We start from the raw sequence: 18,732 nt of genomic DNA, 5'->3' as shown, positions 1-18,732 counted from the left end.
TGCACAGAAGTTAAAATTATCCACCATCCATCCATAGTAAATACGAAAGATTTTTAAAGAAAATCAGTTGAAATTCTTAAGGTTAAAGAAAATGTCCAAAAACTGTAATGATTTCTTTACACAGGGTTGAAAACCTTTCCAGTTAAGTGGGGGAAAAAATAAATCTTCATTTCAGAAATAAACCTTGATATTTGAACATGAAAGCAAATATGGCCTTTTTGCTGAATTAAAACAATAGAAAGGATCCTTTCTGTGATAGTGAACAATGAGAGAATGAACCTGGGAGCTGTCAGTCTGATGCTTCATGGCCTCTATAGTTCATTGTGGATCAGCACACATTAACATCTACTGTAAGGTCTTTAAAGATTCCTGTTACTTTCAAATGTGACACTTGCAGGTTGCTAGCAGAAAATTGTGTAGGAAAATGGATATACTTATTTCCTGGAGTTGTTTGTAGAATGTTGCTTAAGAAGGACTAAATAGATGAGTAAAAACAGTGGGCTTTAAGAGCAAAAATACAACTGTGCATACAGTTCTGCAGTAGAAGGATTTATATTTATCAACAGATTTACTAAGTATGCCAAAAGTAATTTTTACGTATCTCTTTTATTAAAATATTATCCCATGCCCTGTTTCATTTGATCTTTGCCACAACTTGGAGTTAGGTAAAAGAAGTGTCATCTTGTTTTTAGGTAAGGAAACTAAAGCTCAGAGAGATTGGCTGACTTTCCCAAAGTCAGAGAGCTCTTAAATGATGGAGCAAGGACTTAAATCTCTATCTTCTAACTCACATAGTTGCAGACTGACATCCTCTCTACCCAAGCTGCTCTTGTTTTGATCTTCTCAGTGGCAATCTGAGTACTACTAACATGTGAAGAAAAAGATGCAATAGATAATCCACAAATTAGTCCAGTATTCTTATCTTCATTTAAAGATGGATATCATCAGTCTTTTTGTTGCTTGTACAATAACACACATCAAAAATTAAAATAATGCACAAATATAGAAAGTGAAAATCTTCTGTAACCTTATCCTTGGATGATTACTGATAAGTTTCCTGACTTTGTCTAGTTACATAAGCATAAATATTTATTCATTAGAAGAAAATGAATCATGTTGCATAGAAACTCATCTGTAACCTTTTTCACTTAATATGTAGGGACTCTCCATTTCAAAATACTTAATCTTCCTCTTGTATTTTTTTTCAGTTTTAAGTACACTTTTATTAAAGTATACATGAAGTACACACTTTGTGTATTGCTTAATGAATTATTAAGCTGAACATAGCAGTTTGAAACCTCACCAGGTCAAAAACTAGAATATTGCTCTGGAAGCCTGCCTTTCTCATCCTCCCTTCTGCTCACCACCTTTCCACACCCTGCACAAAGGTATCTTCAGTTCCTATCTTCTTACACCATAAATCAGCTTTATAAATGAAATCATACAGTTGACATTCTTTTTGTGTATGGCTGCTTTTGCTCAACATTATGCTTGTCAGGGCGCTTCCCTGGTGGCTCAGATGGTTAAGAATCTACCTGCAGTGCAGGAGACCTGGGTCCGATCCCTGGGTCGGGAAGATCCCCTGGAGAAGGGCATGTCAACCCACTCCAATATTCTTGCCTGGGGAATTCCATGGACAGAAGAGCCTGGTGGGCCACAGTCCATGGGTCACAAAGTCAGACACTACTAAGCGACTTTCACTTCACTTCATGCTTGTCAGATTAATCTTTGAGGTTACTTTTGGCAATAATTGTTCATTTTCATTGCTGTATACAAGGGGTCAACAAACTGCCTGTAATGGGTCATTTAGTTTTTTTTATTGTGGTAAAACATAGATAACAAAACTTGGCATTTTAATGATTTAAAGTGTGGGAATCAGTGGCATTAAATACATTCACAGGGGACTCTCTGGCAGTCCAGTGGTTAAGACTCCATGCTTCCACTACAGGACGCGTGGTTCAATCCCTGATTGAGGAACTAAGATCCTACATGCCACATGGCCAAAAAAACAAAAGAAAAATACATTCACAGTATTGTGCAACCATTACCACTGTCCATTTCTAGAGCTTTACATCCTCCCAAACCAAAACTCAGTACCCATAGAACAATAACTCCTCATTTCCCCTTCTCCATTCTTCCCTCGCCCCAGTCCCTGATAGCCTCCGTTCTGCGTTCTATCTGTGATTTCGCCAGTTCTGGGCACCTCATATAAGTGGAATCACATAGTATCTGTCCTTTTGTGTCTGGCAGTTCACTTAGCATTTCAGCATCTATAGGCAATGCTGAGGCATGTAACAGATTTCATTCCTTTTTTAGTCTGAATAATATCCCATTCTATGTGTATGCCATCTTTTGTTTATCCATTCATCTGCTACTGGATATTTGGGTTGTTTCTATCTATTGTTGATAATGCTGCTCTAGGGACTTCCCTGGTGGTCTAGTGGCTGAAATTCCGTGCTTCCAGTGCAGGCGGCGTGGGTTTAATCACTGGTCTGGGAATTAAGATCTTGTATGCTGTAAGGGGTAGCTAAAAAAATTAATAATAATAATATAAATATTGGTATACAAGTTTCTGAGTCCCTCTTTTAGTGCTTTTGAGTATCCACATAGGAGTAGACTTGTGGGATCTTATGTTCATTATTATGTTTAATTTTTTGAGGGACTGCCAAATTGCTTTCCACAGCAGCCTTGCATTTTTACATTCCCAACACCAGTGCACAAGGGTTTCTAATTTCCCCACATTGGTTAGTTTCAAGGTTTGTTTACTTTGTAAAATAATGGCCATGCTATAATTAATGCGAAGTGGTATCACATCATAGTTTTGATTTGCATTTCCATAATGACTTAGGATGTTGAGCATCTTTTCATGTGCTTATTGTCCATTTGCATATCTTCTTGGGAAAAATGTCTATTAAAGTTCTTTGCCCATTTTTACGTTCATGTTTAAGAATTTATTTATGGCTTCACTGGGTCTTTGTTGCTGCACCTGGGCGTTTTCCAGTTGCAGCAAGTCAGGAGCTGCTCTCTGGTTGTGAGCGGGTGGGCTTCTCATTGCAGTGGTTTCTGTTGTTGCTGAGCATGGGCTCTAGGTGCTCAGACTTCAGTAGCTACCGTACGTGGGCTCAGTTGTTGTGACTCCCTGTCTCTGGAACACAGGCTCAGTAGTTGTGGTGCATGGGCTTAGCTGTCGCTCAGTGTGTAGGATCTTTGCAGAGCAGGGATTGAACCCATGTCCCCTGCATTGGGAGGAGGATTCTTGACCACCGAACCACCAGGGAAGCCCTCATTTGTCTTGTTGTTGTTGAACCATTGTTCAAGTGCTCTTTCACAACTCTTCAACACTCATATATAGGGGGTGTGATCCAGTAAAGGTTTATATAGAAAACCAGGAAGCTGACTGTATTTGAGCCTTGGGCCACTGTTGTCCATAGATTACGTAGTTCCTAGATTTATGAGCCATACTGTGTATGTAGTTCAGAATACTGGCTAATGGTTTCAGCTACAACTGCAACCATTGATTGTAAGCTTCTGCCATCCCATTCTTCTCTTGATTTGATGTAGTCTTGTTGGTTGAGTTGGAGAAGGCAATGGCAACCCACTCCAGTACTCTTGCCTGGAAAATCCCATGGACGGAGGAGCCTGGTAGGCTACAGTCCATGGGGTCGCGAAGAGTCAGACATGACTGAGCGACTTCACTTTTACTTTTCATTTTCATGCATTGGAGAAGGAAATGGCAACCCACTCCAGTGTTCTTGCCTGGAGAATCCCAGGGATGGCAGAGCCTGGTGGGCTGCCATCTATGGGGTCACACAGAGTCGGACATGACTGAAGTGACTTAGCAGCAGCAGTTGGTTGAGTCTGAATGTTATTGGGGCCCATATAGGAGACAGGGAAATGTATAAGGGAAACCAAGAACTGCTGAAGCATCCTGAAGGCCTTTTGTGTGCTGGAGATTGTTGTAAGTTTTGATTTTTCTGCCATGATTTAGTCAAAAGGGGGAATTCCCTGGTGGTCACATGGTGCTTTCACTGCTGGGACCCAAGCTCAGTCACTGGCTGGGGAACTGAAATCCTACAAGCTGTGTGACATGTCCAAAAAGAAAAAAATAATAAAAAAATTTAGTCAATAGGATGGTCATCGAAGGTTATAGGCTGTAGATTCCCCTAACTTAAGGGATTTAAGTGATTTGAATGTTGGTATCAGTCCGTATGCAAGCTATCCTTTTTCACTGATGCAAGGGCCCAATCAAAATTTAGGAATCTTTGCCACTAATTCTCCTGGGCATGCCCTAGAATTCATTTTTTGTCAACTTAGTTCCATGAGTCTGGTCACATTCGCCTTCAGAATTGATGACAGGCTTCCCTGGTAGCTCAGCTAGTAAAGAATCTGCCTGCAAATGTGGGAGACCGTGATTTGATTCCTGGGTCTGGAAGATCTGGCGAAGGGATAGGGTACCCACTCCAGTATTCTTGGGCTTTTCTGGTGACTCAGATGGTAAAGAATCTGCCTGCAATGCAGGAGACTTGGGTTCGGTCCCTGTGTTGGGAAGATCCTCTGGAGAAGGGAAAGACTACCCACTCTAGTAATCTTGCTGGAGAATTCCTTGGACAGAGGAGCCTGACAGGCTACAGTCCATGGGGTCTTAAAGAGTTGGATACGACTGAGCGAGTTTCACTTCACTTAAAGCAGAGAAGTGCCCCAGATGGTAGACTCACCTCTTTGACGTTTCTCTTTTTCATATTTTGGTAATTTTCAAAATAACCATCCTAACGGGTCTGAAATGATCTCTCCTTCCAAATTTTGATAATTTTCACTGTTTTGAAAACTCTCTGATCTCTTCAAACGGATGTTCTTAAAATATTTTTCTAGTTTTTCTCTTCTAATCTTATTCTTGTAATCAAAATTTTAGCTCTGGTATTATTATCCAACACAAAATAAATGTTCTTATATCTAAATGTTAGAGTATTGCACTTTTAATTACTGAGGTATAATTTACATACAGTAAAGTTTTAGGGATCTGTATAGTTCAGTGAGTTTTGACAAACAGTTTGTAAACTGTCGCTACAGTCAGTATATGGAATGTTTTGTCACCACAGAAGCCCCTTGGGTCTCTTTCTAGCTGATCCCTTTGCACTCCCCTTTGCTATTGGCAGTCAGCAGTCTCATCTGTCACTATAGTTTTGTCATGTAAATGGCATCATACAGTGTGTAGCCTCTTGTGTCAGGCTCTTTTCACTTAGCATGTTTTTGAGATTCATCTCTGTTCCTACATGCATCAGTATTTTGTTCCTTTTTATTGCTGAGTAGTATTCTGTGTATGCTGCTGCTGCTGCTGCTAAGTCGCTTCAGTCGTGTCCGACTCTGTGCGACCCCATAGACGCCAGCCCACCAGGCTCCCCTGTCCCTGGGATTCTCCAGGCAAGAACACTGGAGTGGGTTGCCATTTCCTTCTCCAATGCAGGAAAGTGAAAAGTGAAAGTGAAGTCACTCAGTCATGTCCGACTCCTAGCGACCCCATGGACTGCAGCCTTCCAGGCTCCTCCGTTCATGGATTTTCCAGGCAAGAGTACTGGAGTGGGGTGCCATTGCCTTCTCCAATTCTGTGTATGGATGTACCTTAATTTGTTAATCTGTTCACGAAATGGTGCACATCTGGGTTGTTTCCAGTTTTTAGCTTTTATGAATAAAGTTGGTGAATATTCATGCACAGGTCTTTGATGTTTTAATTTGTTAGGGTAAATATGTAGAAGAAGAGCTAGATCATGTAGTAAGAATATGTTAATGTTGTGAGGAACAACCAGACTCTTCAAAATGGCCATATGATTTTATAGTCACCCCTGCAAATGTATGAGAAATTCATTATACTTTTTCTTGTAATTTTTTCCATTCAAAATTAAAATCTTATAGTTTTAATTTGTAGTTCCCTAATAGCTAATGATGAAGATCATTTCTTGTGCTCTCTTCTTTGGTAAAGTATATGTTTTGATCTTTTGCACACTATTTTTTAATGACTTTTTAAAATATCATTGTAAGAGTTCTGTGTATATTCTGGTTACAAGACCTTTATTAGACGTATTGTTTGCAAATATTTTCTCCTTGTCAGTTTTTGGCTTGTCTGTATATTGTCAACTCTGTCTTTTGAAGGGCAGGAACTTTTAATTTTTATGAAGTCTGGTTTATCAATTTTTCTTGTTAAGGTTTGTGATTGGCCTAAAGCCAAGATCACAAAGAATTTTGTCTGCTTTCTTTTATAAATTTTATATTTTTAGGCTTTACATTTAGGTCTATAACCCATTTTAACTTAATTTTTGTATGTCATGTGAAGCTTTTTTGCTTATAGATACCTGTTATTCCAGTGTCGTTTTTTAAAAAAGCTCTTCTTTCTCCTTTGAATTACCTTGTCATCTTTGTCAAAGTCAGATCAATAATGTCTGTAAGGGTCTATTTCTGTATTTCTATTCCATTGATTTATACATCTCTCCTTTCTCCAGTGGTCTTGTACTTTTAGATAAGAGATAATCTATGCATTTTCATTTTCTACTATCATACTGACATCCGAGATTCAAATAAGGCAGTAAATCAACTTCCTGTTACCAAAGAATATTAGGTAAGTGAGTAATTATTGAGCATGTGAGTTTATTTGTATAGAATCAGTAATTTCACTTGCCTCCATGTAATGTGGTAAAATTCCTTAAAAGATTTTGTTCAGATGTTGCCAGTGAGAACAGTCATACACTGTTAATAGGAGTATAAATTGGCTCAAGCACTTTGAAAAACCATTTTGTTGATTTCCGGTTAATGGAGAATATGTGATGAACCTATGACTCATCAATTCTACTTCTTAAGCATATATATATACACACTCTAGAGAAACTGACACATGTATATAAAGGGACAGGTACAAGACTGTTTACTGTAACATTATTTGAAATATTGGAAAACTGGAAACCTACATATCTTTTCATAGGAAATAGTTAAACTATAGGATAGGATACTATACAGAAGTCAAAATGAATGAATTGGATCTCTGTATGGCTACATAGATCTCAGAAACAATGTATAAGTTTAAAATAAAGTGATATAAATAAAATAGGAACAATAGAAAAAATGTACAAGTAAGATAGGCACTTAGTTCTTAATACTAATTTCTGGGAAGGAAAGGAGCATGGACATGGGAAGAGGAGCAACAAAGGGAACTTCTGTTGTATCTGTTAAATTGCACTTTATTTTTAAAATTCTAAGGCAAATGTGACATCATTATCAATATTCCTACCACTCAGAATGCAAACAGTATTTTACTGATTTTTGTAACTTGCTTCTTTTTTAAATTATAAAACCAAAAATGTAAACAGATTCTTTTAACAAAAAACTGGAAAGTAAACATCTACATAGTTTGAATTGACTTAAATGCTTAATAATTTCTTCGGGTGTCATTATCAAGTACTTATCGAGCACTTATTCTGGATCAGACACTGTAAAATACTAATGGCACCATAGTAAGAAAGAAAGTACCTTAAGGGGCCAGATCTAGTTAGTGATTTATTTGAGAGGTGGTGGAGGAAGGTGGTCGGAGGTACACACTGATAAGGGGACAGCATTGCTTTTTTTGAAAATTTTTTAATTTATTTTTGGCTGTACTGGGTCTTCATTCTTGAGCAGGCTTTCCTCTAGTTGTGGTGAGTGGGGGCCACCTGCTCGTTGTGGTGCGCAGACTTCTCGTCTCGGAGGCTTCTCTTGTTGTGAAGCACGGGCTTTAGGCGCTTGGCCTTCAGTAGTTGCAGCACTTCAGCTCAGTTGTTGCAGCTCCTGAGCTCTAGAACACAGGCTCAGTAGATGTGGCGCACAGGCTTAGTGGGTCCACAGCATGTGGGATCTTCCTAGGTCAGGGATCAAACCCGTGTCTCCTGAACTGGCAGGTGGATTCCCCACCACTGAGCCACCAGCGAAGCCCAACATGCATTTCTTAGTTATTATGTGTGATGTTTATAATAAGACTTCCTCTATTCTTTGTTATCAAGAGAGTCATGATATTTTATTGATTTTGACATTTCAAATTATATTGAAGAATAGCATGGGGATTTTTAATTAAATAGGGACATGAGTTGGGAAAAACAAAAAGCAGTTCTTATGGATGATTTCCACCTTTGCTTTACTGTATCTCTGTATTAGCCACTTATGAGGTGTTGCAGATTCTAGTTCAGTTCAGTTCAGTCGCTCAGTCATGTCTGACTCTTTGCAATTCCATAAATTGCAGCATGCCAGGCCTCCGTGTCCATCACCATCTCCCGGAGTTCACTCAAACTCATGTGAGTCCATCGAGTCAGTGATGCTATCTAACCATCTCATCCTCTGTTGTCCCCTTTTCCTCCTGCCCCCAATCCCTCCCAGCATCACAGTCTTTTCCAGTGAGTCAACTCTTTGCATCAGGTGGCCAAAGTACTGGAGTTTCAGCTTTAGCATCATTCCTTCCAAAGAAATCCCAGGGCTGATCTCCTTTAGCATGTACTGGTTGGATCTCCTTGTAGTCCAAGGGACTCTCAAGAGTCTTCTCCAACACCATAGTTCAAAAGCATCAATTCTTCGGCTCTCAGCCTTCTTCACAGTCCAACTCTCACATCCATACATGACCACAGGAAAAACCATAGCCTTGACTAAACAGACCTTTGTTGGCAAAATAATGTCTCTGCTTTTGAATATGCTATCTAGGTTGGTCATAACTGTCCTTCCAAGGAGTAAGCATCTTTTAATTTCATTGCTACAGTCATCATCTGCAGTGATCTTGGAGCCCCAAAAAATAAGTCTGACACTGTTTCCCCATCTATTTGCCATGAAGTGATGGGACCAGATGTCACAATCTTATTTTCTGAATGTTGAGCTTTAATTTTCAAAACCAGTGAAATTTGCATATACTTGCTGGACTGGAAGAAGCACAAGCTGGAATCAAGATTGCCAGGAGAAATATCAATAACCTCAGATATGCAGATGACTCCACCCTTATGGCAGAAAGTGAAGAGGAACTCAAAAGCCTCTTGATGAAAGTGAAGTGGAGCGTGAAAAAGTTGGCTTAAAGCTCAACATTCAGAAAACGAAGATCATGGCATCCAGTCCCATCACTTCACGGGAAATAGATGGGGAAACAGTGTCAGACTTTATTTTTGGGGGCTCCAAAATCATTGCAGATGGTGACTGCAGCCATGAAATTAAAAGACGCTTACTCCTTGGAAGGAAAGTTATGACCAACCTAGATAGCATATTCAAAAGCAGAGACATTACTTTGCCAACAAAGGTCCGTTTAGTCAAGGCTATGGTTTTTCCTGTGGTCATGTATGGATGTGAGAGTTGGACTGTGAAGAAAGCTGAGCGCCGAAGAATTGATGCTTTTGAACTGTGGTGTTGGAGAAGACTCTTGAGAGTCCCTTAGACTACAAGGAGATCCAACCAGTCCATTCTGAAGGAGATCAGCCCTGGGATTTCTTTGGAAGGAATGATGCTAAAGCTGAAACTCCAGTACTTTGGCCACCTCATGTGAAGTAGTTGACTCATTGGAAAAGACTGTGATGCTGGGAGGGATTGGGGGCAGGAGGAGAAGGGGATGACAGAGGATGAGATGGCTGGATAGAATCACTGACTCGATGGACGTGAGTCTGGGTAAACTCCGGGAGATGGTGATGGACAGGGAGGCCTGGCGTGCTGCGATTCATGGGGTTGCAAAGAGTTGGACATGACTGAGCTACTGAACTGACTGAACTGAACTGTTACCACTTTAAAGAAATATTCTATACATATTTTGATCATGCTAAATTTTTAGGTCCTTTTAGAGCTTAATTTAGAATCAAGAATAAATGCTGTCATGTTTCAAAGAAAATAGAAATGTGTTACTAAATGGCCACACATGCGACCTTTTATGCCAGTTCTCATGGTACTGTCATTTGTGAAATAAAAACTAACCCTTGAAAGGATCACCCAACAATGAACGTGTTACATCATATTTGAATACAATTAGGTTAAACAGTGCTTATTTTTTCTCATTATTATTGAAATTATGTTTAAAACCATTTATCTAAAGTAAAATCTTGAGGAGTCAAGTTTATTTCTCTAACACACTATTATAGTGGTTTTAAGCATCAATACCATGAGATGATAAACAAAAAAAGACTCTCTGCTCTGAAACTGAGAAACATTGAGGTATGTATTCCTCTCATGTAGAGCCACATATTCATTAGAATGCTAAAGTACTGAGAAGTCACAGAATAACAGTTTTCTAGCTTACTTGATCACAACCCCACCCCCTATTTTCATCTCTGTATCTCCTAAAAAGAGCATGCTTTGGAAAATGTTTAGTGTATTCTTAGGTTAGGCTTCCGGAGAAGGCAATGGCATCCCACTCCAGTACTCTTGCCTGGAAAATCCCATGGACGGAGGAGCCTGGAAGGCTGCAGTGCATGGGATCGCTGAGGGTTGGACACGACTGAGCGACTGCACTTTCACTTTTCACTTTCATGCATTGGAGAAGGAAATGGCAAACCACTCCAGTGTTTTTGCCTGGAGAATCCCAGGGACGGGGGAGCCTGGTGGGCTGCTGTCCATGGAGTCACACAGAATTGGACACGACTGAAGCGACTTAGCAGCAGCAGCAGGAGGTTAGGCTTCACTGGTGGCTCAGACAGTAAAGAATCTGTCTGCAGTCTAGGAGACCCAGATCTTCCATGGGTCAGGAAGATCCCCTGGAGAAGGAAATGGCAAGTCATTTCAGTATTCTTGCCTGGAGAATCCCATGGACAGAGGAGGCTGGTGGGCTACATAGTCCATGGGGTCACAGAGTCAGACCCGACTAAAGCGACTTAGCGCATGCATACATACACACACGCACATCATTTATACAAATTATTATTTTTATTTTAAAGTAGGACAAAAGGACCAAGCTGTGGAATGGTATAAGAAAGGTATTGAAGAACTAGAAAAAGGAATAGCCGTCGTAGTTACAGGACAAGGTAAGGTTGTATTTACATTTATTTAGTGGCATCACAAATTATATTCACATGATTGCCCTGATTTCTGATATGTTTATCTAAATAAAAGTATTTAACAGATTTTTAAATGTTACTGTTACTCTTTCTAGACTTACAGTTAATGCTTTATTACCTGTGCTAAAAATGAAGTTATGACCAAATATGCTTAAACTTGATTACCTATAGCAGTAAGATAAAAAATGGTATATTACTTGTGTCCTCCTTGGAACCACGATTCATGATATTTTAACCCTATTTGTAGCCCTGGCCTTGAAACCTCACTCCTTCCTCGCTGTCAAGGCAGGGAGGGAGTAGTTAATCCACAGATCCCCCTTTTGCACTGTGGGTGATGCGTGACTGTGTGTTAGAATATGAGCTGTAATGTTTGTTTTTTTTTTTTTTACACATGGTCTTTTAAAATCAAAGTAGTTATTTTTCATCTTTTCTGTCACATCAAATTAAAAATCAGAGTCTAATATTACCGTTAAATATATAGACAACAATTTCTACACACATACTGTGTACTGAAGCATCATTTTATGTGCTTCATACTTAGCATCTCTCTTAATTTCACCACAGCCCTACACTCTGAAGCTGCTACTGTTATCCTTATTTTTCAGATTAAAAACCTTAAGTGGGAAGAAGTAACTTGCCTGAGATCTCATAGGCATGAAGAGGTAGAGTCAGGATTTGAACTCAGGCAGTCTGGCTTTAAAACCTGAATTCATAAATACTGTATGTGAATATGTGTGATATGTGACACTATTAAATGAGTAAAGTACTTCGGCTATCATAGCTCTGATAAATTCAAAAGCAGAAATTACAATACATGAGCTAAGAATCTTAGCCTTAGGGATCAATCCACCCAGTAGATATTTTATCTGGCTGACTGATTCTATAATTTATATCAGCTAATCTCCAATAACTACAATGTGTCCAATATTTACCATGATTTTTTCTGTCTCCTTTTTATTTTGACTATTTCTCTAGCTACTGGTCTCCTATATAAAAGAGAGCAGGGAGGTTGGGTCTTGGAGACTTTCATGAGTTTATGAGCATCACTTTATAAATTAAGTACAAAAATTTTTGTCAAATGTATAGAGGAAGAGATCAAAGAAAATGAGTTATGAGAAAAATATTTCATTGAATTGAAGATGCCTTCGATTGTACCACTAAGAGAAAAAAATGTCAATTAAACTATTAACACATTCTCTTCTTATCACAAACAATTTTAATTTTAACCTTATTCAGTTTGCTGTCTTGATCTTATTTAGATATAGCTATAATAGAAATATTAATATTTATAACCAAGTTTTTGTATGCAGAGGCAGTGACAAGCTATGTTGTAACTGCAGTCTGACTAATAGCATTAATAGGTTGGCACTGGTGTTAAAACACTTCCCAACTTCAGAGATTTTTAAATGTAGGGGAAAAAAATATGTCTCATAAGCCATGAAATCCATGAAATACCACACTAGGTCTGATACTCTGATAAGGAACTATAACTGATTTTTTTTAAGATATTATTTTAAAATGATATTTTCTTAATTTCTTTATAAAGACAATGACTTCTCTTGAGATTAGTTGTTATGATAACTTATCTTGAAGCAGTGTTAGTAGGTAAATGTAGATATTTTAAATATTTTTTCTGCTTTTTCTTTCAGGTGAACAGTGTGAAAGAGCTAGACGCCTTCAGGCTAAAATGATGACTAATTTAGTTATGGCCAAGGACCGTTTACAACTATTAGGTATCAGTTAATGAATTATATAACTGCAATGAGATACATTTGAAGTCTGTGTTTAGTGAAATTCTGAATATAGTTAGAAATAAATGAGTGATCAAACTGGATCAATGGTCACACAAGAACACACTTGAAAATATGTTCTAGTCTTTTTTTTAACTCATGAAAATTTTAAAATACAGAAAAGAGCATATTGAACTAATTATCTGTCACTCAACTTTGGTAATTATCAGTTTATCATTGGTCTTGATTCAAGATTGGCAAACTGTAGCCTATGGACTCAGTTCAGTACACTGCCTGTTTTTATAAGTTGACACAAAGCTGCTCTCATTTCTTTGTATATGATCTGATTGCTTTTGTGCTGCAGTGACAGAATTGAGGTGTTGATACAGAGATCATGTAGCCTGCAAAGCCTCTTAATATATAACTTTTGAAAATATTTTAATATTTAGTCTCTGGCTCTTTACAAAAAATGTTTGCAAATCCCAGTTTATATCCCTGCCCACTTTCCCCAGCTTCATATTACTATTTTGAAACTATTTCTTCATATCTTTTTATTTCATTTATAAATATTTTATATTGTATCTCAAAAGATAAAGATGCTTTAAAAATAAAATTCCCAAAGTGAGAAGAATGTACCTTCTTATGTTTCTCTTCTTTCCTGTGTATCATTTTTATTTTTCACTTTGCTTTGTACTTGGAACCTTCAAAATGAAAATTCATTTCATTATAGGTAATGAAGGTAATGATTCTTCCTCCGGAAGAAGCTGTATTAAATGGGGTCATGGACATGACCACTAGGGGGAAAAAATTGCCAAAATACCATTATCACACCTAAAAAAAATAGCTCTTTTAATACAAACATAAAAGTAATAGCCAAAAAAGGTCAGTTTCTAGATTTAATATATAATGTGCAGTCAGTATCTCATAATTTAATAACTGCTACTGTTTTTTAATTATTTAATTGTTTGAATCCGGATCTCAAGAAGATCCATACTGTATGTCTTTTTTTAATATACACATCTGGTTTTTTCTTTTTCTTGGGATTTATGAACCAAATCTTTGCCACATAGTTTTTCCCGTAGTCTATTTTGCTGCATGTATATCCGTGTTATCTTTTAATGTATTCTTGTCCTTCCTATAAATTGATATTTGAATATAGAGGCTTAATTGGATTGAAAGTAGACTTTTATTTCTTAATGATAAGACTGCTTGATAGGTGGTTTGTGTTTATGCATCGATAGTTCTTAATGATGTTAGTAGCAGTTGATGACTTGTGCCCAGTGACATTATAATTGTCATTCTTTCTGTGTTTATCAGTTGGAAAAGGACTATAATGAGACACTTCTCATTTTCTATTTGATGGTATAGGCTTTAAAAATAGGTTACTGTAAATCTACCCTTCAAAGTGGAACTAAAACCCACCCTTCTTGGGTGGTTGTTTCTACCATCGCTTGAAGTGATACAGATAGTATAGAAACTTGGCAAACAGCAGACTTTATCTGTTGCTCTGCAACTTTGATAAGTTATTTAGCATGTCTCAGTCTTTTTTATTTCATTTGTAACATGAGGCTGATAGATAATTATTGTCTCACCATATTTGTGACCAATAAATTGTTGAGTAAGCAAGTACTTAGAAATGCTGATTTTTGTTCATCTCCTTACCTGTGTGTAATCACCATCACCACCCCTGCTTTTGAGTAGTATATATACATTTGTATTTTATTCATTCAGTCATTCATCCATTCATTCTTACATGGTCTGTTGTGTTTATAAATTTTCCCCCCACATTGTTGAAAAAGAAGCCCTTACTGTTTTCAGATAGCTAATAAGACAGTGTTCCCCTGGCTCCTGTGGCTGACAGGGTTAGTAGTGTTATAGTACATCAAGGGTTGTTGTAGTAAAATAACTACCTAGTTGTTCTAATTGGTCCTTTCTATGTGTTTTAGCTGTAACACCTTGTAGTATATATACAGAGTATCAATATATGTGATGTAGATTGTTTGATTATGGAACATTTTATAACTTGTTTCAAATTGAACAATGGCTGGTTTTTAATCTTTTATTGTAAGTTGTGATATGGTAAAACATTAGAAGCAGCTCATCAGTTTGTAGACTTCTCTTTAAATGCAGCTTTGTGATTTCTTATTTGTGTTATTAGAAGAATGGACAAAACAGATATATAATAGTAATATAACATGAAGCTAGGTATTAATAGAATTAATATTTGGGTGCTCTTGTTGTCTATTATCAAAAATACGATATGTCCATTCATGAAAGACGTTACTTTAAAAAAGAGAGGGTGGAATAAAAGACATCATCAACATATTCCTGTCTTCTGAGAATGCAGAATTTCTGGGAGTTATATACAAAAGACAGTAAAGAAGTGTGCAAAAGTGCACAGTAGAGTGTATTTGAGTATCAAGTGCTATTTAAAAAATGGAGCTTTTCAGAAGTGGGATGGCTGATAGCTACCCAGTTAGGATGAAGAATGATATTGGGAGTTCCCCACACAGACTGGTTTGAGAGGATATATCTTCTCTGATGGAGGTGGGGAAGAGTTCCTATGTATAATATATCTTTAATTTAGTCAAAGTGAACCTTAAAGCAAAGGTTAAGTGTAAAACCTGTTATAAATAGAAAGGTAATTTTGGCAGTGACTTGGTATACTTGGCAGTTGCTCTTTTTAAAAAATTTAGCTTTATGCAGTGTCCAGTTATTAAATCCTTACTCTGTACCAGATACAGTGCCAAGGGATATAAACTGAATTTATTTCTTAACTTGGGAAATATTTACTGGGTGGTTATCACATTGTAAGCACTTAGGATATAGACAAGGATCCCTGTGTCATAGAGTTTATATTCTAGCAGGAGGAATAATGACAGTAGGCAATAGACATATAGAATAAACAAGTTATAACATGTGTTAGATGGTGATAAATACATGGAAAAAAGAAAGCATAAAATACAGTACAAGGGTTTAGGAGTAGATGAGAGGTGGTCTGAATTTTTAGCTTTAAATAGGATGGTCAGGGTATGCCTCTTTGAGAAGCTGACATCAGTTAGTCTTGCAAGTGTCTGGGAGAAGAAAGTCTGCGGAGAAGTAAGAGCTGATGAAAAGCCTTAAGAAAACACATCTGACATGTTTGAGTTTCCCTGGTGACTCAGACAGTAAAGAACCCGCCTGCAATGCAGGAGACCTGGGTTCAATCTCTGGGTTGGGAAGACCCCCTTGAGAAGGAAACAGCAACCCACTCCAGTATTCTTGCCTGGAGAATCCTCATGGACAGAGGAGCCTAGCGGGCTACAGTCCATGGGGTGGCAAAGAGTTGGACATGACTGAGCACACAGCTAAGAGACCAGTGCGCCAGAGCAAGGAGAATATAGCAGAGATCGAAGAGCTGATGGTGGAGGTGGGGAGGGGAGGGTCTTGACAACAGGCAGGGTTTTAGAGGGCATGATGAAGATCTGAGCTTTTACCACGTGTGAAGTGCAGTACACTTAGAAGGATTTTTAGGAAAGGAATAACATCATCTGGCCTCCGTATAAAAAGGATCCCTGTTGTGATGTTGCAAGAGTATGAGTAAGACAACTGTTATGGTAAGCTGGGGGAAATGGAGTCTTGGATTAGGGTGATACCAGGAGTAACCATCAGCTGAATTAGTATTATATTTGAAGGTTGAGCAAACAGATTTACCGATAGATTGGATAAAATATTCTGTTTAAGGCTCTTGTTGATACAGTGGAGGAGGCATAAATAGATAAATCATCACTGCAGGATGGAGATAACATGTATTTTGTGGAGATGGGAAAACACGTGTCTGAGAAGTCTTCCTGGAAGAAGTAAAACCTGAAGTGGGGATTTAAAAAGATAAATAAAAGTTATTAATGTCTGGGAGTAAGGATATTCCAGGAGGAACTAACAGCATGAACATAGACTGAGGGACAAGGAAAACCATGGTGCTGATGGAGATGTGAATTTGGGATTGCTCAGGCATGAGAGATGTAGGCAGATCATGGCAGACCTTGCTGGTCATATCAGGGAGCTTCAGTGCTGATATGGGGGCAGCAGGAAGCTGCTAAAGGGTTCCCTTCTAAGTAGATCACTGAGATGATTGTGTGGGGGTTGCCCATGAGGGGATCAAGAAGCAAGGTGACTTGTTTCATGTTACATCATTGGTTAATCTATGACCTTTAGTCATTCTGAAAGAAAGCATTAAACTAAGTTTACTTTCTTAAAAAAATAAATAAACTGGAGCAGATTTACATTAGCTGTGTCCTGCTATTGTATATGTGTACGTTTTCACACATATAAATGTAAACCCTACAAACAAGTTCTGTGGTTTTTTATTCTTAGTTATCAGAACTAAGGATTTGTTTCTGTTTCTTTTTGCTATATAATGAATGTTTACATGACCTTTTTGTTAACATTGAAGAGAGTGTTAATTGATAAATAAGACATTTACAAATCAGTTTTTTCTAATTTATGTCTTTAACCAACACAAATGGTTTCTTTCTCAATATGGTGATTTGATGAGTATTATCTTTGAGAAAAATCAGATGACCTATCTGTTAACTAACAATAATAAAAGGGCTCCAAGGTATATTGTATCAGCCAGTTCTAGGATACAAAAGCTTTGTGCTTTGTGCAGAGAGGGTAGCTGCTATTTAACCTGTCCCAAAGGCATGTGTGTTTGTACCATAAACCAAGCATGGCGCCTGCTTGTCTGACCTTAGCAATGAAAGTTTAAGAGAGTCAGTATATATGTGCTACATTTCATTGACTTCTTAGTACTGGAGATAGGAATCAGTAATGAGAGACTTCCCTGGCAGTCCAGTGGCTAAGACTCTGTGCTCCCAATGAGGAGGGCCTGGGTTCAATCCCTGGTCAGGGAACTGGATCCCACATGCCTCAACTAAGAGTTCACATGCTGCAGCTAAGATCCTGCAGAGCCAGATAAAGAAATGAAAATAAATCATTTAAAAAAAGAATCAGTAATGATAACTTGGAGTATTTCAATAAAATAGATGTGGTCAAAATTTAGCCCTAATATAAATGAAGCCCAGGTAGGTCCTTTATGTATTACTTTATTTAATCCTTGAAACCCTTGGAAAACTGATGCTGAAGCAAGTTCATACTAGTGAATGAGTGGTGGAGCAAGGTGTTCATCAGTTAGCAATATGGGGTGACTTGACTGGGAAAAGAGTGCAGCAGTGATGTAGGGTGGCAAGAAAATTCAAACCGCTACACTTTGGGGCTTCATGTCCTAGACATAGAGACCCAGATCTTGAGAGGATCACATTGTAATTTGAACTGGGGGGGAGGGGTAGGATTGATATAATCCTTTAAAATACTTGATTAATTTAAAAATAGATACTATATGCACATGCCAAAAATTTTGAGAAGTTGGAAAAGCATCCATCCCATACTGTGTCCCAGCCACTCATTTCCCCTCCCCAGAGACAGCTAGTATTTACCAGTTTCTCTGGGTCTTTTTTAGAGAGAATTTTTAGATATTCAAATATACATGTGTGTTTAAATAAATGGTAGGGTACTGTACACACAGTTCTGCAGCTTGCTTATTCCCTTCTGCTTTATTGCATTTCTTTTTTGCTGATGAGATGTCCTTTTTTTTTTTTTTAAATCTTTCCAGATCCTAGCCAGCTCACAGCCCACGTCCTCTGTAAAGTCTTCTTAATGTTCTCTTTCTAACTCTATCCTGTTCTCCCTGTACAATGATTTGGATGTATTAGATACTCAGGAAATGTTTACTGGTGATAGTAGTGTTATAGAATTGCCTCAGGTTACCAAACCTGAATAATGCATATTTTGAACACAGTAATTCACTCGTTTATTTTTGTTGCTATTTTAACGTCTGAGTTTTTGCTAATTAGTTATGTTGTTAAAGATAATTTTATATAAATGCAAAACCCTTTACTATATAACTTTTTAACACCTTGAATCATTTTTAATTTTCACAT

The 18,732-nt window shown here is 37.8% G+C and overlaps 1 protein-coding gene across 4 annotated transcripts in view; it reads left to right on the top strand.

Moving 5' to 3' along the window:
• SPAST (spastin) overlaps positions 1-18,732 on the top strand; it is a 54,547-nt gene that overhangs the window by 6,669 nt on the left and 29,146 nt on the right. For 2 of the 4 annotated variants that reach the window (XM_086327547.1, XM_086327545.1), the window contains exons 2-3: positions 10,908-10,991; positions 12,674-12,757. In XM_086327547.1, the coding sequence (XP_086183673.1) occupies positions 10,908-10,991; positions 12,674-12,757 (168 nt within the window). Of the gene's footprint in view, positions 1-10,904; positions 10,992-12,673; positions 12,758-18,732 lie in introns of all 4 variants that reach the window. The other 2 variants (XM_086327546.1, XM_086327544.1) reach the window with 1 other exon arrangement.

The sequence above is a fragment of the Bos grunniens genome, chromosome 11, assembly GCF_055505025.1.
Source record: "Bos grunniens cultivar Pamir isolate PY7600 chromosome 11, Bosgru_T2T1.0, whole genome shotgun sequence".
Classification (NCBI taxonomy): Eukaryota; Metazoa; Chordata; class Mammalia; order Artiodactyla; family Bovidae; genus Bos; species Bos grunniens.
Note: the sequence above shows the minus strand (reverse complement) of the source record. Positions and strands in the feature narration are given on the sequence as shown.